The sequence below is a fragment of the Electrophorus electricus genome, chromosome 23 (assembly GCF_013358815.1).
Source record: "Electrophorus electricus isolate fEleEle1 chromosome 23, fEleEle1.pri, whole genome shotgun sequence".
NCBI classification, from domain to species: Eukaryota; Metazoa; Chordata; class Actinopteri; order Gymnotiformes; family Gymnotidae; genus Electrophorus; species Electrophorus electricus.
This window is the reverse complement of record NC_049557.1, coordinates 44,230-68,186: the sequence shown is the minus strand read 5'-3', so window position 1 is coordinate 68,186 and position 23,957 is coordinate 44,230. Positions and strand designations below refer to the sequence as shown.

The 23,957-nt window shown below is 39.9% G+C and overlaps 2 protein-coding genes across 2 annotated transcripts; one reads left to right on the top strand and one right to left on the bottom strand.

The window, feature by feature from the left end:
* The first annotated feature begins 207 nt into the window (after positions 1-207).
* gnai3 (guanine nucleotide binding protein (G protein), alpha inhibiting activity polypeptide 3) lies at positions 208-14,513 on the top strand. The gene is made up of 9 exons (XM_027007063.2): positions 208-843; positions 6,227-6,269; positions 6,420-6,561; positions 6,659-6,816; positions 7,942-8,070; positions 8,194-8,323; positions 8,800-8,953; positions 10,328-10,540; positions 11,608-14,513. The coding sequence occupies exons 1-8, from the start codon at positions 726-728 to the stop codon at positions 10,516-10,518; spliced, it is 1,065 nt and encodes a 354-aa protein (XP_026862864.1). The 5' UTR covers positions 208-725; the 3' UTR covers positions 10,519-10,540; positions 11,608-14,513.
* Positions 14,514-15,635: 1,122 nt separating this feature from the next.
* gnat2 (guanine nucleotide binding protein (G protein), alpha transducing activity polypeptide 2) lies at positions 15,636-20,853 on the bottom strand. Its single transcript, XM_027007066.2, has 8 exons — positions 20,736-20,853; positions 18,155-18,197; positions 17,653-17,794; positions 17,292-17,449; positions 16,953-17,081; positions 16,603-16,732; positions 16,133-16,286; positions 15,636-15,826 (listed from the first exon to the last, which is right to left on the bottom strand). The coding sequence occupies exons 1-8, from the start codon at positions 20,851-20,853 to the stop codon at positions 15,636-15,638; spliced, it is 1,065 nt and encodes a 354-aa protein (XP_026862867.2).
* Between the last annotated feature and the right edge of the window lie 3,104 nt (positions 20,854-23,957).

The window sequence follows — 23,957 nt, the reverse complement described above, 5'->3', positions numbered from 1 at the left end:
TTATAGCGTCAAAATAGCAGTGCCAGCAAGCAGTGCATTTTGTTAATTAAAAGAACAGAGTACTGAATATCTGAACGATAACTACTTATAAAGACAACGCAAAAATGTATAGCTTGTACTCACGGGGACTACATTTCCCAGCATTCGGTCAAAAGGATTTTTGCCATGCATTTTTTTCTGCATTTTTCCAAGCGACCACGACTGAACATTGAGCGCACGGTCTTAAGTCGAACTCATCTAAGGCTTACGACTAACTTTCTTCAGTAATTATGTTAAACATGCTTGAGTAACCTAAACTCTTATGCGTGGTATTTTTGGCGGGGTACATGGTTAGATTAGACATTCTCATCTGTCGTAAACAGCTCTGACCGTACTAATTGTAAGCACTTTTTACTAAGCGGAATATTTTGCAAGCTAGGCTGCCGTGTTTACGAAGGAACAAATGCCGTTTCATCGGAGCTGTCTGCCTCGCGGATGATTTAGCTGCGTGTTGTTTACAGCTGCTGTTTTGATTTGTTTTTAAAAGACAGCTGTTTCCTTTCGCTGCACGGCAAGTCGTCTCGCAGCTCTCCTTTCCATGTGAGAACCAGTGCCAACGCCTTTTCTCGGTCACACGTTTCGCTTTTCAGAAAACTAGGCGAAGGTCGTCGCTGCATCGCACTTTGTAGTTATTGTTTCGTTTGTTGGCTGACTTACGCAAAGAAAAGGACGACTGGGAAGTCAAGATGGGCTGCACGCTAAGCGCAGAAGATAAGGCTGCGGTGGAGAGGAGCAAAATGATTGATCGGAATCTGCGGGAAGATGGAGAGAAAGCATCCAGAGAAGTAAAACTACTGCTGCTTGGTAAGGGCGCCAGTAAATGTATCAAGACAGGTGTGTTTCGTTACAGTGGTGATGTTAAGTCGTGTTGACGTTAGGTGTTGACATATTTGAGCTGATGGTGATGAACTATGTCTGAAGGCACTGTTTGGTGTACGGATAAAGGTGTTGGCGACTAGGCTAGTGAATTTTGTCAACAAAGCTTGTGGCTGTCGAGTTTCTGAATGAATAAGCAAGTTCGTCGTCGAATGTGAACAGAGTGTTTCTGAAGAGCAGGTCTTTGTTTTGTATTTTAAAAACATGCTCTTAACACCTATGATTCCTTGGAACTACTGTGCTGTTCTGCTATTAACTCTTGAGTTACAAACGAGAACGGTAAGTTCGCTCAAAATTCAGGCGGGGGTGGGGGGGTGGGGGTAATTGTACCGTTGCCAGGGGTGTGAGTGAATGATTTAATAAGCCTGACAGTTTAATGTGATCTAAATCAGGTTTTTTGTTTGTTTGTTTGTTTTTTAAATGTCTGCATGTTTCAGCTATATATAATATTCACAAACTAGTAACATCTGTAGTGTTCTCAGGGATATAACTATTCTGTGCTGTCTAAATTACAGTAAAGGGTTGCCTGTGAGGAGACACCATAATTTGAGAACCACAAAATAGAAGTCTTTCCCTTGCTTGGTTAACTGTGAAGCTTGGAAGATTGGTATGGCTGGAATTGCCTCTCTTGACTTGTTTGACAGAGTAAACTTAGTGTTCTGTAAAAATATTCAGAATGTGTTATTACTTTCCTTGTAAGCAAAAAGTTATCAAATGTTTAGATGTATAATGTTTAGATGAAATGGAGCTACAAAAGTCAGCTCTGTTGTAACTTGTTGGGATTGTAATATGACAAAAACAGTTGCAAGACTATGAATTTCTGAGGACGGCTTTATCTGAGTTTGGTTTGTTAATTCATGGCATGAAAATTTGTAGTTCTATTTTTTGTTGGTATGCTCATATGCTGAGTAGTATTGGCACAAGCAGGAATGGTTAGTTTTAAAATAGCCCAGTGACCTGTGATGTCATATCACTAAGATCACAGTGGCAAATATGCCAACATTGCAGGAACTAGTGGCCCCCATTCAGCTTTGGGCTTCATTATTCACGTAAAGGCCATTTTGGCAGCTCTGCCTGGTCATGTCTTTTGTGACTTTGTACATTATCCTCCTTCATCTTCAGTTGAGATGAGCTGTGAGAGGCTGAAGCTGCTCTCTTGTGGTATGCAGACTATGTAAAGACTACCTTACCCCACAGGAGCTACTCTGGGTTTATGATGTCATGTTCAGCAATGGTTAGCCTCATTATTACATTGTCCTGTTCTCTGTTCTGCTGCCTTTCATAGTTTATTCTATAATATCCTGGATACAAAGGTCTTACTTCTGAATCAACATTGAACAGTTCTGCAACATTGAAAAGACTTACAGATTTAGTTATTGGTCAGAAAAATTGCAACATTGGGATTCCTTTTTTTTTTTTTTTTTTTTTTTAACCTCCCCCAGATCCAGGCTTTCTCTGCTCTTTTTTGAACTGTGTGGCTCGCTGGAGTGTGCAAGGGCTGCTCGACTTATGCTCTGAATGCTTGAGAGCGGGTGAGTGTGTGGTTTGCTGCAATTGGTGTGAGCTTTTCACTGAGCCCCAAATGGTGTTCAAAAACGATAGCTGAAAAAAAGCTCCTACTCCTCATAAAGCTTTTTTTAAATCAGTAAAACATAAGAAACAAAATATTCCTTCCATATATTAGTGCAGTATACAGTACACAGTACACACTATAAAGTATAAAAATGAAATATTTCAAATGCACAGACAAAGACTTAATATATTATTTTGCCACAACAAATACAGACCAGTGTAAATCCATATTATTCCACTGTAATATCAGATAATGGTATACAGTGTCCTTACACCTTAGTTTTGTCTGACAGTAATTGACTATGCCATCCAACAATGATAGGTGGAAGACTTTTAGCTGTGCTTTACAAATTCCCTGACAATTCAGGTTCATTGCTACACAGAGTGTTCCAAGCAAAGAGAACAGGCTTGCTCAGAATTTTGGGTATCTTTGTGGACATTGAGACAATCTCTGAGCACTCGGACTAAAGGCTGAGGTTTATCCTGCCCAGTCTCTGTTCTCCCATGGGCTCAGCAGACAACACTGTCCTGGGAGCAGGTCCAACTGCAGATCATGTCATTAGTTAACTGTGGTGCATCGTTGGAACCTCTTAACGCCAGCTGATGTCCACTGGCAGCAAGTAAAGTGAGGCAAATTCACAGTGCTTGAAGCACTGGTAGCTCAAGGAGCTGAGCTCATGGGCTTTCAGTGCAGTGTTGCAGGAAGTGTGTTTCTTCTCCTGACTCTTGGGGAGGGCTTGTCTCCAGTCTTCTCCTGACATCAGCAATTCCAGGTCCATTTCTGCCACTCCACTCTTACTGCTGGGTGGGAATTAATGGGCTGTGCCCAATGGTTTGTAGGCTGGTTTGCAAATCCATCCAGCTTTTTGCTAAAATCCAATCCCCGACTCACCCCAGCTTCATTATCACTAGCACGTTTCGACAAAGCTTTCTTCTTAATGCCCTTTTCTTATAAACACACAGTATCTAATGCAGAAGCTTTGCTCAGTGATTAACCTTCTATGTCAGCTATATAAACTGTGTGTGTGTGTGTGTGTGTGTGTGTGTGTGTGTGTGTGTGTGTGTGTGTGTGTGTGTGTGTGTGTGTGTGTGAACAGTGGATGTACTTAGCAGAAATACAGATGTGTCATAATACTGCTCGCTTGCAGCAGTGGAGAATGGATTGAACACCGCTGTTTAACTCAACTTCCGTGGCTAATGGAAGGATATTGCCCTCTTGTTGTTAATAGGAAGATATGACCAGGCCTAGGGTTGTGTCCTGCTCCACTGTAGAACGTGTCGCTGTAACAGAGCCCCATAAATCAACCTGAGTTGAATTCTTCAGCTGATCTCTGTAATCGCTGGGGCCTCAACCACAGCGCAAATGCTACTGCCTCTTGCCGTGTAATTACCGGGGCCACGAGGCTATTCACACACCCATTCAAACCATTCACAGATGTTTATGGAAATTAGTGTGCTGTGACCACTGCACTCACTTCCAGTAAGAGACCTCTGTGTCGTGTGCATGCCAGGACCCTGGTAGTCGAGCTCAAGCTACCAGTCACCTACACAAAAATGGAGACATTAAATTATGCCTTCCTGATGCGCAGTTATACTGATGTATCATAGGTTTGATGTGTGCTGTCCAACTCCATAACCTTGGTGTGAGCCATTGCAAAACTGGGTAAACAAACCACAAACACTCTGTCATCAGTGTAGCTGAACCAGTAAGGGAATTTGCCACTTACAAGTTTATGTAATGAGAAAAAGAATGCTGTAATAAAACTTGCAATGGCATTTTGGCCTCCAGGTATGCTGGGATACTGTTTGTGTTTTGTTTCCCCTCCAAATTTTGGGAAGAGCTTATATATTGCTTGTGTTGCTCGTTAATTTTGGTAGGTTATGCCCTGATGTGGTTACATTCCATGATACTGAGAGAAAATGCAGGGAAATTCTCTAAAGATGTAGTTACACTCTGCTCTAGTCTTTCTTTTCTAATAATAGAGTAGTGATGGAAAATGGTTGCAATGTAATAAACTAGTGGCTTAGGATTGACATTTTCCAGAGTGTAGAATAAACAATGAATCTGCTATTTCCCTGCTCATTGCTTTTGCAGCATTGTTGAGCTCCATGAAAATGACTGGGTCTGGATAGGGCCTTGCTCAAACTGATAGTGCAGCTTAGCTTAGTGAATGATATTTTTGTTGGTTTATGTATCAATACATTTTTGCATTCACCTTTAACTGAATTAACATACTTAATTGCTGTATTTTGAATATCTGAGGTTTGAGTTAAATGGTTTGAATGAGAGCAATTAGGTTCACAATGTCACATCACTACCTATTAAGATCTCTACCTATTAGGTTATGTACTTCACATACTTAATCAGACCACATTCTTTTTCAAACACATGCAGCATAGCAAGTATACGCCTTTTCACGTAGCTGTAACGTCTTTTATTTTCTCACCGTTTCATGCCGATTTCTCTTTCGGTAGCAAACTTGCTGCCTGTCTACTTTTAATTTCTCCACATATGACCCATAGTCATGTTTTGCCAAAGCCTCACTGGATGTGGTGGTGAGTTTGGCTAATATACTCTCCGTGTAGCGTGCTTGTGGTGTGGCTTCTTTCTGAGGAATTTTCCATGGTCCATGGTCTCAGCGGTCGGCTCCTGGTCTGCAGGATATGTGGTTCAGCAGAGCTGCTGTGTCGCTAGTGATATCGCTGTTTTTTGCACCGGTACAGAAATATCCCGTGTGTCTCGCAGTTAACCATGTGATACATGCCAAGGTAGCACTACGTGCCGCTATTAATAAACTACGCTTCACAGGTATGATGTTTTCTAGTGTTCCTGTACAGCCATTCCTAAACAGACAAATTTTGACTGTATACTGCTAGATAGATTTCAAAGAACGTTAATGTCTAGTTCAGGGCAATTTGCTAGTATTCTGCATTAAATGCATTACACTGTAAACATCAAAGTGTGGAGTTTACTACCATGAGCTTCTGTACCATCATTTTCAATTATACATAATGAACAGTTATTAAGAAAAAGCAGTGATTTATGAACTGATTCCTCAAGTTGAATAATGTCATAATACATGCAAAATTAACATGTGCTATTAAATGTACCTTAAAACTAGTATAGAACCAAGTCATTCTTTTTAGCAAACTAGCCACCAGAACACAAACCTTGAGGGAAAAAAAAAAGCCTGTGCAGTTGGATACTCCATTTCTTTTTATGCCTTGATAATGCTATTTTCTCAGATAATTATGCCATGCCTGTGCAGACATCTAAATTTCAGTGTCAACTCTCTATATGGATAAAAAGCTTGTTTATGTCAAATATCACTTTTCTTCCTCCACAGTAAATGTGAAATTGGCTTTCAGAGTGAGTCATTAGCTGTGTTTATAAAGGGCTCATGTACAGTGTAGCGTGTCTCTGTCATATCCTGAGGAGCAATGGGGTTCAGGATATTCACATCAGACAAAGCTTTCATGTGCCTGGCATTTAATCTCCGCAACTGGCAAATCACGACCCAAAATAGACCACCTCGTTCTCCTGCTCACACTGGGCTTGTGATGTCAGAGATTCCACTGAACTTCAGCCAGGGAGAGCTGCGGCCTGAAAAATTTCTAATCATTTTCAGCAGACCTTACCCTGAGTGTGCGATCCAGGCCAGAGGGGATGTATTTATTTACTGAGCCAGATTGCTAATCCTTTGTGTGACCACTCATTTCTTCTCCTTTTTTTCTCTAGGTGCTGGTGAATCAGGAAAAAGCACAATAGTCAAGCAGATGAAGTATGTTTGATGTATTCTTTGTTTGTTTGTTTGTTTTTTGAATGGAACTCTAAAATGAATTTCATATCTAAGAATAAGGATTAGGTCTTAGTACCTGCTAAAACTTGCTTTAGGATTATATGATGGTTATATGACTGGTTTTTGTTTTAGAATCATCCATGAAGACGGCTACTCCGAGGAAGAGTGTAAGCAGTACAAGGTGGTGGTGTACAGTAACACCATCCAGTCTATCATTGCCATCATTAGAGCCATGGGTCGTTTAAAGATTGACTTTGGTGACCCCTCGAGGGCGGTGAGTTTTTCCTTCTGGAAATGGATGCCTACCTCAGCATAGCTACTACTTAGCATGTCCCAAACTTCCATGTTCCTTTCTTATGCTTTCCCTCCAGGATGACGCGAGGCAGTTGTTTGTGCTAGCCGGGACAGCAGAGGAAGGGGTCATGACCCCCGACCTGGCTGGGGTCATCCGTAGACTGTGGAAGGATGGGGGTGTGCAGAGCTGCTTCACCCGGTCCAGGGAGTACCAACTCAATGACTCCGCTGCTTAGTAAGAGAGCTCTCTCTGCTGTGCTCAAAAAACAGCAGATCTGCTCTGTACTTTTACAGGGAACGATAACTGTGGGGCGGTAAAAGACTGCTGATGGTCTAACTTGAGACAGGATTAATATTTTTCCTTTCAGGCTTAGCTAAAATAAACTAAGTATCTGTATATTTAGCCGTGTACTTCTGTAAGTTCTGCATTAAAAAACCTTCAAAAGGTCATTTATGCTGGAGTTAGTTTGCTTGATGAGATGGAGATTATACTGTCTTGATTGTTCCAGCAGTTGTCTGCTTACCACGGGTATCTTGATTTGAGAATAAGACTTGTGAGCGAATGGAAACATTTCTCATGTCAAGTTGAGACACATCCCTGTAGTCGATAAGGAGTTCTTCAGGTCGACCGAGACAAGATTCATCTTGTCCTACTGAGTCCCAAGTGCTGTGGCTTAGAATATTAGGAGGCTTGGGAGGCTCCAACTAACTGCTTCGGAGGGGGGACGTGAGCTTGGAGGGCTGCATTCCAGGCCTGCTGTCTTCCTGTTCAGCCCTCACTGCTCCAATTCTGCTCAGTTTGGTTTCGCCTTGCCCTGGTTTTGGCTTTGTAATAGCCAAATAATGTTTCCAGTGATAATAGTCAGAGGAGAACAGTATTGACCGCTGACTGAAACCATGCGTTCTTTCGCATTTACATGCTGAGTTCATCTCGGAGACCTAATGTGTCTTGCAGAAGCAAGAGCTAAGAACTGTAGTGAATAGTTGGTCTTTATTTTGGCCAAACACCAGTGCAGCTTTGGTTTGTGGTGACTGGGCAAATTAGGCTTTTAGCAGTGACGTGTTCTCTCCCCATTCTCTCATCTTTGTCTTCGGAAGGTTGGATAAGGCTTTATATAACAGAAACATAACGGAATACTAGCTGTCACTGTATTGAAGTCATTGTTATAGCACCAACAATAATGCCTTGCTCTTCATCAGAGTAGTTTTCTGATATGGCAGAAAAACAATGGGTGTAATATTAATATTCTATTCTCAGCTATAATGTGATCATTTACCATCAGTTTTTTTTTTTAAGCCATTAAATTGTATTTTGATAAGGCATCTAAGCTTGGTGATAAGTCTTTTCTGTCTCCGTCAGTTATCTGAATGATCTGGAGAGGATATCCCAGCAAGGCTACATGCCCACGCAGCAAGATGTACTGAGGACTCGTGTGAAGACCACAGGCATTGTGGAGACCCACTTTACCTTCAAAGAGCTCTATTTCAAGTTAGTCACTGTTTGCAGCTCCTTCATAGTGCTGTTCACTCTTTAACTTGCAAATAACTTGCATGTGAACTAATACCCATACACTTGTGCATATTTGTACTTTGCATGTTTGTGTGTGAACAGGATGTTCGACGTGGGTGGCCAGCGGTCAGAGAGGAAGAAGTGGATCCACTGCTTTGAGGGCGTCACAGCCATCATCTTCTGTGTGGCCCTGAGTGACTACGACCTGGTGCTGGCTGAGGATGAGGAGATGGTACGCCCACCTTAGCCCCCCGCCCCACCAACCCACCCAAACTACTAGCTCCACCTCCCCAATCTCAGAGCAGTACTAATTAAAAGACTGACGACTGCAGAGATCGGTTCACAACCAGTTAGACGATGACAGTTAGACAGTCAGCCAATGTGTTTGACAGTGTGGGTCTAACACAAACCCAAACACTGACAAACCTTCCATAGTTATGTGGCTTGCCTTTGAATAACTGGATTATTGGAAGGTTTGTGATTAGGTTGGTGTGCCATTGTCTGGCTTACTTGCTAATTATGATCATTAGGAGCACACTAAGTAATTAGCTGCAGCTGTGAGTCTCCTTCCGGGACTGTCCTGGAAGTGTGAGACAGAGTCCTCCCGGGGCTGTCCCGGAAGTATCTGAAGCAGTCTCCTCCCTGGACTCAATGTTTTCTACATCTCATTCATCCTTTGCTTACAAAAATGTATTTGTCTGTCCTCAGAACCGTATGCATGAGAGCATGAAGCTGTTTGACAGCATCTGCAATAACAAGTGGTTCACAGATACGTCAATCATCCTCTTCCTCAATAAGAAGGACCTGTTTGAGGAGAAAATTAAAAAGAGCCCTCTCACAATCTGCTACCCTGAATACTCTGGTGAGAAAAGACTTTCCAAGCATTGCTGAGCTTGTTCTCAGCCATTCGGTACATGCTACAATGTAACCCAGGGTAACTAACCAGTGAAGGCAAGCCTCAGCAAAGTTTAATTATAACCTGTTTTTTACAACCCATCCCATTTGTTTAGAACTTGATGACCAAAGTGAGTTGCAAAAATGAGACTGAACTGAATGAGAGCAATTTCCAAATTGATATTTTGTTTGGGAAGGGGAAAGAAGAAATTATTTTATTATAATATATTCCTATGGCATCTAAATACATTTTGTAATGAATTTCTATGCAATGTGTTTGCTAATTCTTGCAGCGACTTTTTATGCACAGATTATTTTCTCTAACACAATTATACATTTTGTTAGTAGCAACACAATTTATAACGTATATAAATTTATAATGTACTCTAATACTTTGTGATAATTCTGCAGATGTAGATTTAATAGAGCAAGTAAATTCCAACTAAAATATACTGAACTGAAATTGACTATAAAATGTACAAAAATAAAATAAAATTGTCTGCACAGCATGTCCTGTGATCTGCTTACGCACATGCAAACCTCAGACCGTGTCCCAGACTTTGTGGTCTTAGTGCATTCTGACTAAGTATGAATACTCAGACTTTGTTCCATTTACTGTTATATAAACCAAATTTTAAAAAAATCATTCAGTTGATGGAACTGAAGAAAAATTATTGCTTGTTGAGACTAATAAAAAGGGGTCGCATATGTGGAGTCAGACTTTTACCCTACACTGCTAAAGGGCAGATCTGGGACCTGCTTCATGCTGTGGAAAAATCTCTGTTTGTGTCTGCAAGTCGTCATCCTTCATTTCTGACTGGAAGCTGTTACTTGTTGTATTTTACTGCTGGGATGGTTTAGTGTTTCACTCTATCTTTGTAAACATCAAAGATTTATTGTGGTTTACCTGGCTTGATGTATTTCTAAGTGGACTGTCGAGGCTTCTGCTGCCTGTTTGTCTAAGAAGGCATGTGCAGATATTTTTACAAACGTATTTTTAAAAGTTCTCAATCCTTAGATAGTTCAATGCTCATTGCTCAGATTATCGTATTGTTAGAGCTTTTGGTTGGAATAGTGGTTAGAGGAATGCAGTGACAATTCAGTTGAGGGAAAGGAGAAATGTGAACTAGATGTATGAGAGCTTTTTTTTCTTTGGCTATTTCACCAAGGCCAATATTTCTTTGGCCTTTGGCTTTGTTATTGTTACCTGCATCAATACCTGTGGTTTTGCAGTAATGACCACTCATTCTGGAATGTTGTTTCAGTGCGTTGTAATTGCTACTTCATGCATTGTATTTCCTGTTGTGACGCTGACTCTGATCTCCTGGGCGTCTCTGGTCAGGTTCCAACACGTACGAGGAGGCGGCAGCCTACATCCAGTGCCAGTTTGAGGACCTGAACAGGCGGAAGGACACTAAGGAAATCTACACCCACTTTACATGTGCCACGGACACCAAGAATGTGCAGTTTGTCTTTGATGCAGTCACTGATGTCATCATCAAGAATAACCTGATCGAGTGTGGACTCTACTAAAGTGTGAAGCTTTGTTGCCAAGGTAGGCCTGACACTTGGTAGAATAAGCACTTTCAGCTAATATGGAAAAATATTTTATATATATTTTCAGCCTAAACAGCAAAATAAAGTTTGCGTAATAATTTACTGAAAAACATTTAATTTAAAGAAGTATTTCTCTACTACTTTCTACTACTTTAATGAAACTACTGCACTAAAGTCTAAATGTAGTCTGAAAATGTTTAGTATTACTTGTAAGTCTCTTTAGATACAGTGTAATTGGAATCAGTGAGTAACTGTTTTTGAAGGCCCTGCTGTCAGTAACACTGTAGCATGTGGTCAAGCATAGCCTACTAATCTGTCTAATAGGAGTGGAAATCAGCAGGGGATCTGCGATGTGATAGATCGCAGTACTGCGGTCATATCATTGAGGGTTTTTTTTTTATAGTATCTTGCAATACACTTATTATTTTGATTCAAGTCTTTGACATATTGCAACTTATTATTACATTTTATTACTTTAATTACCACACATACAAATGCAAGAGCCCTCTGGTCTTTAAAATCTGAAATATTTTTCAGCCATTGTGGAAAACAAATCTGTACAGCCTATTCCCATTAAATGTAAAAATCCATTTTTGGCATCAGAATATTGGTGCAATATTGTGATTTAAAATACACTGTATCTAGTTTCGCCCCGAACGCATGTCAAGTCTGATGTCATGGACCGTGTTTCCTACCTCTTCTGTTCCTCCTTATTTTGAAGGAGGATCCTCTACCCTGCCTCACTGGGTCTTGCTCTAAAATATTTCCTCAATTGCTTGCAACAGCAAATGACTTTATGCTACATGCATGGTTCATTCCTGATGGATTATAGGGAACATATGGATTGGACTCTAATGGTTATTGTGCTTCATGAAGCACCATTAAGTAGATATCTGGGAGAAAGTGCAAGAACCATTAGGACATGCATATGTGTAACATACACACAAGAGCACTGAACTGCATTGTCTGTAGCTTCAGCATAGCTTTGCTAGCCCTGTATACGTGTGTCCATGCGTAGGCTCTCACCATGGAATGACAGTCCCTCCCCTCCTCTCACCACTTTAGTGATTTTGAATATGGTGGCAGAAAACGAAGCAGGCCTCACTGGTTGGATGTCACTGGTGCTGTCTGTAGCGGACTCCGGCTGGCGGGGGGACGTTGACACGATCCGGACTGCTGCCATTGCCAAGCTGTGTGTCCACCATAGTTCTTACTGTGCGTTTTTGGAGCAGCTTTCTCAAACAGCCCACATTGACAGTCCTATCAGTTTTTTCTTCAACTCCAAGGTGCAATGTAGTGAGAGCAGGATGAATGTTTTCTGTCTATGTTGAGAATGCAGTCCACATCAGCCGTTGTTTCACTGGCAGTGACTTTCAATGGGTTTCACAGTATATGGAGTAGTACTGTGCACACATTAACCAAACGAAATGGATGGAATCAGCTTATAGTGTATTAAACATTTGTTAGGCTGTTAGCAGACCATTTTGGATGACAATGCATCAGCTCTTTTGCCAAAAAGAGAAGTATCTTAATATTATCTGCCACATAACTGTGACTTCCGCAGCTTGCCAGATTTTTCTTAGCTCTTTTTTTCTTATTAGTTTTATGGGTACATTTATTGACAATTAGATTTTTCTCATCTTTCATTTATTAGGGCCAGGTTTCATATAAAAATCAGTGATAAGACACATGAAGGCATATACTTTTATAGTTATTTTAGATTTTAAGTTTAAAGTTTCGTATAAATAATGTCTCAGTGCTTCATGAGCAAAAATGAACTGTTAGTTATTAAAATTTAATCATTTATTTCTTTTCCTTTTGCTAAATAAAACTAGACCATTTCATAGACCATTTTATAATTATTACTCGGAGTGGTTTCACTGCAAGTGTGTATTGATCATTTAAATAATACATTTTTAAATAAAGTTTGCATGGTAATGGCATTTTAATGAGCAGATAGAGAACACTGTTATAATAAAATTCTAAGTAATTATGACTAATTACATGGCAGCAAAGTATGCATTCACTGCTTGATATCCTAGAGGCGAATTCTGCTTTTTGACTTCTGGGCCCTTTATAACCTAGCTGAGGATGTCAAAGCTCAGCTCCTCAGACATGCACTTACATTTTACATTTGGCAGACACGCTTATCCAGAGCAACTTACAATTTCAATCATGTTCCAGAGGTAGGTGAATGTTGTGTTAGGAGTCTTGCCCACAGACTCGTATTGGTTTAGCACAGAGCACTTACCCAGATGGGGGATTAATCTGCATTCCTCTGTAGAAGAAGTAGAAATGTTACCCACTACACTACACCAACCACTCACATCACCCACTTTATTAGAAACACCTGCCTTGCTGCTGCACTCGCTGACCAGTTTATTAGGTAGGCATTTTATAGGTGACAAATCACAGACCATACCTAGCTGTTGCAGTGCACCCCATTTGTAAGCCTGCTCAGTTTCAACATTTCAACATTCAACACTGGTCAGTTTCCAATGAATATTTCTGAGCAGATTATCTGGTAGAAGACCAGAAAACAGCGACATGGACACAGTTGTGGTAGTGTAGCAGGCACAGCAGTGCTGCTGAAGTCATGTGTTAGTTTCATTGCTGGGTTGAGAGTGATTTGCCACCAAAACATGTCTATTATACAGCAGTTCTGTGGTCATTAAACTGAGCATTGATTGAGTTGAAGGATGGATACAAATTGTAGAGTAGCCTCTAACTACATCTGTAAGAGGTTTCTAATAAAATGAGTGGTATGTACATATGTATGTTTTTGTTTCTAAAGAGAGATTTTTTGTTTTTTATAGACTAATTTTCCTTAATTTTTAGCTGTCAGAGTTTTTCCTGAAACTCCTCATACTAGCTAATTTTCTACCACCAACTTCCGAAACCAAGTAAACTTAAAGGGGTCTATGGGTCATCAGTTTAGAGTTATCTAGGGCCCAAAAGGGAAAAACATAATTCTCCTTAAAGGTCTTGCAAATTACTGGATACTGGTACTATTGGATGTGCTTTGTTTAGTACTGTGGATTTTGTTTTGTGAAACTAAACATCATAGACTGTTTTTGCAATTGGTTAACATGTTTCTTCATTTTATTCGATTAAACCTGTAGCTTGCCTTTTACTTTTCACATTCATTCTTACTAAAAAAAAACACATACACAGAATAATGCAGTGTGTAAGAGTATCCTTATTCGTCTTCAGAATTGGGCATCATTTTTGTGGTTCATTGTCTTAAGCACTGGTGCCTCTGTCCTCTATGGTATAGCACTTGTCGTTTTCTGCTACAGTATTAAACAAAGTGCTTGTTGTCTCCTTTTTCTATAATGGGCCACTAATATATATTTTAACACCAAATTACAATATTCTTTGTCAAGGTTGTTGTTTGTTTTTAAATCCAGTGTACTGTGTGGGGATGGACCAGTGGTCAACAACTACCTGTATGCTTGTTAATGTTAGACCAAACCGGAAATATATGTGTAATTTATAAATCTCAACAACATGGGGTTATCACAACAATACGTAATCTTGTGCCTGGTCAATGAAAATGTTATTGTTTTGTTATACCTGTAAAATATGAATATTCATAAGCAGATGTTTTATGGTGGAATAAGGGTGGATCATTTCCTAGTGACCCTGGCAACCCTGTATGAGGTTTTGGAGTTGTTGTTTTTTTTTTAATGATTTGTTTTTGTTAAAATATTTTGTGTAGTGCATAAAGGATTCTGTAAAAGTGCTATAGACTAGAGCAGAATAAATGGTAATCAATACATGTTTTGATATACATGTTAATAAAAATCAATATGACCCATTGACATTTTGTGGTAATTGGTCAGAAACAAAGTCTGACCTTTTCTGGAGGTCTGGTAAACCTTGGGTGGTCTTCTGCTAATCAGTGTCTGTAATACTGTGCAGTCATAAATGTTTGAATATTTTATTTGTAATAAAAACCTTTTTTGTCACTGCTTTTAAAAAATAATTGTAATTAACTGAAAATAAGAATGATTGATTGATTGATTGATTAGATATTACGATGACACTAACACCTATTGAAACTGTTGCAAGTCTTTATTTCATGTTCTTAGTCCATAACACATTAGATTTAATCCTCAAATTCAGAACAAAGCAAGAGGTCACTATAGTATTTGTCACATGTTACTGGCTTTCATAGATACAGTTATTTCTTCAAATATCCTCTCTGGATGAGTCCTCTTTGAAACAATCTTGTCTGAAACGGATACAGGGGATATTCTCTGAAATACAAATTTATTTACTGCTCTTACTTGCAAAATACACTCTACTACAAAGCTTTATTCTTGAGGGGGAAAAGTATTTCATTTATTCTACAGCATGCTGATTACATTAAAAACAATTATGTTTAATTTCATAATCTGAGTCATATATGCAGGTGTGTGTATATTACATGTCACCTTCCTCAAAAGCAGTGGTAATCCTAAACACTATATTGAATAAAACAAAGTACGTAAAGTCAAAGTAGAGTCTTGTACAGAAACCTCATTACCACATGTCCGTATTTGGGTCAGATTATCATTTCTTACGCAGACACAGGAAGGAAAAATCCCAGGCTGGCAGTGCTACAGATTGTAACCCTAAAAGGGAGGAAAACCTCTAATCCCAGACTGAACCAGCAACTTTGATCATTTTTTTTTGTTTTGTTTTGGGTTTTTTTGTTTGTTTTTTAAGATCACTACGTCAGGAGGACTCCTGAGAGTTTGGATTGACTTTCACTTGCAAGTACCGTATGATTACGATGATGATAAAGATCATCACTGTGTATACCATTTAGGCAGGAGAGGCACCTGATCTCTGTAGGCCCTAGTAGTGATCCATTGCTTTGGCAAAATCACCAATGCAATTCAAATTCAGGCAAACGGGTGAGGGGATTCTAGAAGAATATTACAGAAATTTACATTTTTGAATTGTGAATAAGATGAAAAAGAGCAGTGTATAGTTATTGAGTCTTAGCTTTAATATATAATGTAATATATCTGTTGACGGTGGGGGTTAATATATTAAAAAACCTCTGCTGTACTTTATCTCTACCTACCGTAAAAAGTGGAGTTTTAGAACAGACCACAGTCTTTGAGATTCTCTTTGATGATTATGTCAGTCACAGCATTGAACACAATTTCAACATTCTTTGTGTCAGTAGCACAGGTCATGTGTGAGTAAATTTCTTTAATCCCTTTCTTCATGTTCAACTCTTCAAACTGTTTCCTGATGTAGAGGCCGGCATCAGCATATGTGTTTGGACCTGCATGGAAAGATGAGTCCATTCAGTGAAGTCTGGTTGTGACTCTACAGGTAACATGTTAGATTCTAGCTGGTGTCTGCTACTACTTATCCCCAAAATGTTCCCGCTTGACTGTCCCTGCCTTTGCCTATTGCAAGTTGCTTTAAACAAAACCCCTAGCTAAATGACTAAACATCAGAAGTTGGATTTTCTCAGCAAGGTAATTGTGGTCAAAAAAGAAAGGATTCAAAAAGGCTGGCGATCCAAGAGACCTCAATCAAAGATAATTAAACAAAAGAGCCAGAACACCGAGAGGTCTGTATTTACCATCGTATTCAGGGAAGCAGATGCTGAGGTGAACTTTCTTGATCTTCTCTTCAAAGAGATCTTTCTTGTTGAGGAACAGCACGATTGAGGTTGTCGCAAAGAACCTGTGGTTGCAGATGTTGTTGAATAGATGGAGACTCTCATGCATGCGGTTCTGGAAATTGAAAGACAAAATTGGAGTCAGTAAATCCTGCTTTGGCAAAGCATGTCAGAACAGGTTCGGGTGCCATTGGCTTGAAGTAAGTCATTTTCAGCCTTTTATATGGTCCTCTACATGCAAACATGCTTAATGATGTTTCAGATATTTGGTGATCAGTGCATGAAAGATGACAGAGAACTATATTTCTCCCCCCTTCTCCCAAAAGGAGGTTATATCAGGCTAGACCTGAGCTACGTTTGTTTGTCTTATAGTGTGTAAGGGCATGCACCCAAACGTTGACCTGAGACATGTGACAAGTAAATGTACGCACCACCTCGTCATCCTCTACTAACACCATGTCATAAGCGCTCAAAGCTCCACAGAAGATAATACAGGTCACACCCTCGAAACAGTGGATCCATTTCTTTCTCTCCGACCTCTGGCCACCCACATCGAACATCCTGGAGTGAAAAGAAGGCAATTGGCAGTGCATAAAATTGTTACTTGTAGGAGTTAGCTGGGAAACAGCATATTATCAGCATGTACTCAATTTTTTGATGAGGTATTTCTTTTAGGAAAGCTCACTCGATGCTGCATCACCTTACTCCATATGTGGCCAGAACTATTTCCTTAAGAAGATTAGGCAGGTGATGCTATTCTGAAGATGTCCATCTGGCCCACCTGAAGTGCAACTCTTTGCAGGAGAATTGCTCCTCGATGATGCCAGTGGTCTTGACTCGAGACCTCAGCACATCCTGCTCTGTGGGGATGTAGTCAGGTTTACACAGTCTGTCCATGTCACTCAGGTAGCTGGAGGGTGGTCATCTGAGTTAGTCAATAGACCCTTTGTACCACAACACTGATTTACAAACCTGTTAGTGAGCTTGCGTGCTGTAGGAATGTCATTAGCATGACAGGAGAGGTCTTTCCAATTAGGATGTCATAAGAAGCCATGTGGCTAAACATTTTACCAGCAGCAAGCCAATAATAAATCTCCATGACAGCATGCTTGTCACTCACTAGCCAGCGGAGTCGTTGAGCTGGTACTCGGCGGATCTCTCGAAGGCCGCCTGCACTCCTGTGTCCTTCCACAGCCTCTTGATGACCTCTGCAAGATCATTCGGCATGGTGCCATCTTCAGTGGAGTCCGCCAGGTTCTGCAGTTTCTGCCCATCTTCCTATGCAGTGGTAAAGCTGGTGTAAAGCTTCATGAAAGAATTGCATGCAAGGTTATTACCATTTGGTAATACCTTGCTTGATATGTGTGCATACCTATTCATCAGCATTGTTTCTTTGTATTTTATCACACAGTGTGTCTGTCCACTGCATTCACGGGTGGTGGTGGATGTTTCTGTATGTGTGTTGGAGTTGAGAGGCAGACCTGTGAGGCTGGAGACCCGTAGTTGATGCCCAGCATGTCCATGCCTCTGTTGAGGGCCAGAGCAGACTGCAAAATGTTCCCGTATATGATTGCTTTAAACGCAATTTGTTCTTCTTTCGTGTAACCACCTTGATGGAGGATTCTGAAGAAGAGCAAAAATGAGCATCAGCTTCCACAGGTCAACTTAATTCAATCCTTGTTATCAGAATGTTTCACTCCCACTTACTGGCATATGTATAAAATGGAGCAAGTGGTCTTTTACATGGAAATGAGGAAAAGTTAAGAGTAATAATTCTGAAAAGTGAGCAATGCTGTTAAATTCTAGATTCAGGAATAAAGCTAGTGTTACTAATTTATTGCCATCTGGTGGCCTTGGCTGATAATACACGAACTTCAGTAGCAAGCCGGATGTGTTTTTTGGTATAATTACAATGTCTAATGCCTGCAGAGAATGTGCTGCTCATAAGTACATTATATATAATTTTCAGTATTTTCTACGCACTTCATCTGCTTTACAATGGTGCTCTTCCCTGACTCACCAGCACCTGCAGAAAATAGAATTAGACATGAGTCAGCAAAATCCCATAATGCAGTGTCAGAATTTTCTTTTTTTTTTTATTCATGCCTTTCATAAGATAAGACCTTTATATATATATATATATATATATATATATATATATATATATATATATATATATATATATATATATATATATATATATAAGACCTCTGACATTACATATGTATGTGTGTATATATATATATATATATATATATATATATATATATATATATATATATATATATATATATATATATATATATATATATATAAAAAAATATATACACATGTGAATATATAATGTATGTATGTAATGATCAGTAATGACAATAGTAAGGTGAGATGTAATTTCTCATTAAGCCTTTAAAGGAAAAGGAAGCTTCTATAGCCTGCCAGATGTAGGTCCGGAGAAAGATTCGCTAACCTGCTTATTAAATGCCCTAATTGGATTTATGTTATAAAAAGCCTCTCAGGAGATCAGTGGCATTCTGATTCTTTTGGGCACCTCTGTCAGGCCAGGTCAGGGGTGGGGCATCTCCCAGGTAACTGTCACTCCAAGATGACGATAGCCGTGGTGCTAAGAGGACCTGCGTCACTGCAGGTGCGACTCTGACTGCTCATCGGCTTACTTCACCATCCAGATTAGCTGGGAAATGGCTTCCCACAGCCTGACTTGCATACACAAAGACCCAATACTGTAGCTCTTGAATATGTCTTAATTAAGAAAAAACTTGGCATTTCAACTGTTGCATATCAGCTGTGTGTAACGAGTGTACCTTGTTGTTGTTTTTTTATTGTGAAGTGCTGAAGTTAGATATGGCCTATTTAAAGCCATTAAGTCACAGACAAAGCCTAGGCTTTAAAATGATCTGATGCACAGATGGCTCACTTGCATGTAATAAGGCAGATGTGCAAATACTCAGACTTTTGTTGTGGATTACACCATTGAGACCGCAAGGCTGAATTTTTCTTCTTACTAGTAAACACATGTTGATGGATACAAATGCTAAAGTGTGTGTTCCTCTTTCTTTCTTGCTCAGTTGCTTGTGCACTGGTGGTCCAATCGTCTCTTTTGCCAAATAAGGCTGTATAGTTTTTTCCCCCTTCTTTGTTCAGCAAGGGCTTGAAAACTGCAAGATGCAGAAATGCAATCACAGCCAGTGAAATGGGTGTCAGAGAGCATATAGTCATGTAGAGAGCAGGTAGATCCTCACCTTGGGCTTCTCTGTCCTGCATGCTTTCTTCTTTTTTCTTAACACTCCTCTGCACATTGCTTAATACATTGCCTTTTGTATCCAGACTGATATCTTGAACACTATTTTCATTATCTACCTGACCGGAAAGGATGCGGTTTACCTATATGAGCTTTCTGATCACTCTGTTCTTTTCTCCATTTTTTTCCCCCCAAGAATGTTTATTTGATAAACAAATTGATTTTAAGTAGGAAAGTAGACCAGTATTAATTTTAATTGATATTGGGTTTGTGGGATCGGGGCTAAACACGATCTTAAGAGGATCTTGTCTTAAATCATCTTGAGTAATTGGATTCTCTTCTCGCTGACAAAATGCCATGGGCCTTCAGGTTGTGATCTCCTAAGCAGACATCAATTAAATTGCAACACCAAGGTGCCTTGCTATCTGTGGCCTTAAGTCAGTCAAGACCTCAAAAATCTTGGAAACCAGTCACAGCACACTGTGAACCAAAGAATTTGAAGTATAATTTTTATGCTCATAAAATTGGTGCATTATGTAGATATAAAATGTATACCAAATTCCTTAATTACTGACCTAAAAATTGTAAATATTAGTTAATGTGATAGTAGGTTACAAGACAAAAAACAACAACAACAACAAAACACACCTTTGAGGTCTGCCCAGAGTAAAACGTTCATGTGTAGTTGCTGTGTTATAACATCTCTCAAAGGAATAACAGATCCTCTCTAAAAATGCCAGATGTGATTAAAAATATCAAAATTAGGTGACATCTAGGTGTCTTAAATTCTCACTGGAAGCAGATTGGGTGACTAATAAATCTCTTAAACCTCAGTCTGTGGCACTGGTGCATGTTTCACTAGTCCTTCAGATATGGATTACTCCAAAACTAAACTATGCTTTTTGATGTCCCTTTATTGAAAATCCTATGTAATCCAGGGCTGAAACCAGTCTGTTTGTGCTTGGAAAAAGGTGAAATCTTAATACAAAAATCAAGCATCTTGGAACTTTCAATGTAGCTTCAGTTGTTATCTAGACTAAACAATTAAATAGTGATTATCTCCAAACATTTTGGTTAATCAATTTTTAGTTTGAATTCATCAGGCCTCAGATCTCTATTGTACTCAATTTCATTGTTTTCTTATGCAAATCTTACTTGATAACAACATTTCTAAATGACGCTCACTGATGCCTCAGCACTGAGAATGTGTCAAGCTATACTTAAGAAAATTTCCAAGTCTCATACAGCCGTGACTTCAGAAGAAATTTGCTAGTGGCTGTCCTAACAGTTGTTGTGACACGCTCTTACCCAGGAGCAGCAGCTTGACCGTCCTCGCCTCCTTGTCTGCATCCTCCTGGAGCTGCTTCTCCAGCTCTTTGGATCTTTTTGTCATCTCCTTTTCCTCAGCACTCGCTCCGCTACCCATGTCTCTTCCACTACCCCTTTGCTGTCTAGCACCCGCAAATGAGGAATTTTGCTGGCTTGCTCTGTGTTCTACCGACCGCACAATGCCACCGCAATCTCCTCTGCACTCCCAATCACTCGATGGAGGGAGGATTGTGCAAAGTGTCTGTAACCTGCTTTTGGTGTGGCTAACTCACCCTCGAATCCCCTTGAGATGAACAGCTGTATAGAGAGTGATTGTAAAGGGATGAAGTGAACTGCAAGACCATCCTTCCTAATTCCTCCCTGTCAAGCCTAATGCATTGGTTCACGGTTTTGCTGACCTTCTTGTCTAAAGCAGCCAATCCAATTAGCTTGACTACCAAGGGAATGAGTGAAAGAAAGAAGTAAAAAGCCATTGTGTTTTGCATGAATGATATTGTGGAAGACCTTGTGCTCAATACCTTTGATAAATGATGGTAACTTTCATAGGTCAGTGAAAATTGTTTTATCCTAATGAGGACATACAAGGAAGTCTGACCCTAAGTATCTCAGACCTTCACAGAGCTCTATAGCTTTGAGGAACAGCAGTGGTACAACCAGGGCAGTTTGTGGGTGGTAAAGACTTTTGCAGGTCAGATGTTCAGAAGACGGAAGAAACACTATCCAAAACGCAGGATGTGACCAATATGGCAGGTCATGTTCTAAATATACTCAGCCTGAACTTCTCATGTAAACATTAGAAATACGGCTGCTGTCCACTAATACAGACAAATAATTGTACCATTCCCCTAATCAGAAATTATATCCTTTTGTCTTAGTTTCAGAACAGTGTCAAGAATAAGGGATAAATTATATTTTTATATCCATAATTATAATTATATCCGTTTCTTGTTCCCAGCCAATCTTATTAAGGTTCTCTGGTATGGACCTCAGCTCCAGAACGTATCCTTTCAGGACTGCCAAGGTCTAGGACTTTCTAAGACTGTAGTTTGCATTCCAAACTGCTATGCTTGCAATAGACAGAGGTTTCTGCAGTCTTTAAAGTCACCTTGCAAATGATGGCTACTAGAGTAACATAACTTTATTTGTTCAGCTACGTGCAGGTAAAGCAGACTGTGACCTGATGTCCAAGTACTCTGCAGGATGTCAGTGTGTGATGGCTGCAGATACCATGGTTGGGCCAGACGGCAAGTTCAAATCAACTGAGAACTGAAGTCTGGTGAGGCAGTCTACACTCAGCACTGATGCTCCCTATTGACCATATTCAGCCCCACCCAATTTAAGGACGTGGCTCTTCTGCATTTTTGTCTCGTAACTTCCTGCTGACGTTACTCATTAATAGAAACCAGTTTCCAAAATGGGATCAATGAGGGAGCACTCATATTTTATTTTACAGGAAAATGGTTTAACATAACAGCTTCTCTCTAGCTGTGTACACAACATGAAAAAGTGGCCAGAAACATACAGTGACTGATTGGTGTCAGTGAACTGAAACACCCTTTTAAAAATAAATTAATTTATTAAATAGTATCTATTCATGTTATCGTATTATAGCATCAGGAAAAAGAGTCGCAAGACTGCTTTAGAAGGCTCTTTATAAAAACGTATCCAGTAACAAAGATCACATGCAGCAAAAATCAGAAACTGGCAACCAAGGGAATGGGTATGCATGATTCAGGCTGAATAGCCTTGGTGAAAACTGATCAGAGAGATAATGAGAAAAAGAGGGCGATGATCTGTTCATGGACTACACAGTAAGGCCTCTAACACCAGAGGGAGCTACAGTTTTAACAACACAACTGTTTATACACTATTAACATGAATGAATTCGTTGAGGAGTGAAGCTCTGGATCTAAAGAATCTCAGGACTGCATTATTTGTTTATTTATTTGTTTGTTTGTTTGTTTGTTTGTTTGTTTGTTTATCCTACATAATAATTTAAGAAGAATTTAATTGCTCTCAAAATGTAATTTAATTGGTAACCTTTTTTTTGCATGACTTAGATGTATGTCTTAGATGTATAATGTCTCCAATAACACAGTGTACATTATATTTAATTGCCTGATAAAGCATGTTCTCTCTTATGTTCCTGTGTCTCAGTGCTGACACTCATGATCTCAGTAATGGGATTATCTATCTATCTATCTATCTATCTATCTATCTATCTATCTATCTATCTATCTATCTATCTATCTATCTATCTATCTATCTATCTATCTATCTATCTATCTATCTATCTATCTATCTATCTATCTATCTATCTATCTATCTATCTATCTATCTTTACAGCTAGCCTTTCAGTGTTAAGGGGTATACAATTAGATATGAGCGAGAACAATGCCTATATAGGTACTATATCTGTTGGCATCTACATATCTTTGGTCAGCACCCCATCAAGCCACAGACCCAGTGACCAGTATTAATATTAATCATTCTAACAACAACCATCCATCACTGCTAAATATATTTTATATAACAAGGACTTAAGAATTTTTCATTTGGAGCCTTACTGAGTCCAACATGGTTTATGCAATTTGAGAGTCCAAGTGCACAGATTGCACCCACAGATCCAAGGTTCTGTCTGTGTCCGAAACCAACCCCAGTTCGGCAGGTTCACGCTGCTCTTCGGAGCTTCAAACTCCATCCAGCTTTAAGAGGCCATCTGTCCTGACCGGTGGCATGGACCAGTGAACCGGGCTGCTTCTATGGCCCTGCCTGCTGGCTGACTCATTTGAGCACTCGGCTCTGTGCCCATTTCCCACACCTGCAGTGAGGGGAGCATTCGCTGGTCCTGAATGTACTCCTGCGTCACTGAATGTTCATTGCCACTGAATGTCCTCCTGCATCACCTAACGTTCACTGCTTAGTGCTGCATCACCGCAGAGAGTGCAGTCCTGCTCTTAAAGAGCTGGTGTGCCCACTCTTACGAGCTGTGGTATTTTAATTCAGGGGCGTTCCTATGACCCAGCCCTGCTGTTGCCAGGGAAACACAGGAGTGACAGCATGCTTGCAGCGTACGCATGCCTTTGTGGATGATAGGGGGCAGGGGAGGAGCCAGTGCACCTTATCTATATTGGAATAGGGGGACTCTCTCACTCTGGAACATCCCACTCTGCCTCCTTACTGCATTGAAATCGTCTGGGC

Coding starts and splice junctions, on each gene's coding strand:
- gnai3 (XM_027007063.2), top strand. CDS start 726: ATGGGCTGCACGCTAAGCGCAGAAGATAAGGCTGCGGTGGAGAGGAGC. Junction 6,270..6,419: donor ACAATAGTCAAGCAGATGAA/GTATGTTTGATG, acceptor TTTTTGTTTTAG/AATCATCCATGAAGACGGCT. Junction 8,324..8,799: donor TGGCTGAGGATGAGGAGATG/GTACGCCCACCT, acceptor GTCTGTCCTCAG/AACCGTATGCATGAGAGCAT.
- gnat2 (XM_027007066.2), bottom strand. CDS start 20,853: ATGGGTAGCGGAGCGAGTGCTGAGGAAAAGGAGATGACAAAAAGATCC. Junction 17,795..18,154: donor ACCATTGTAAAGCAGATGAA/GTGCGTAGAAAA, acceptor GCTCTTCTTCAG/AATCCTCCATCAAGGTGGTT. Junction 17,450..17,652: donor ACGGGTCTCCAGCCTCACAG/GTCTGCCTCTCA, acceptor ACCACTGCATAG/GAAGATGGGCAGAAACTGCA.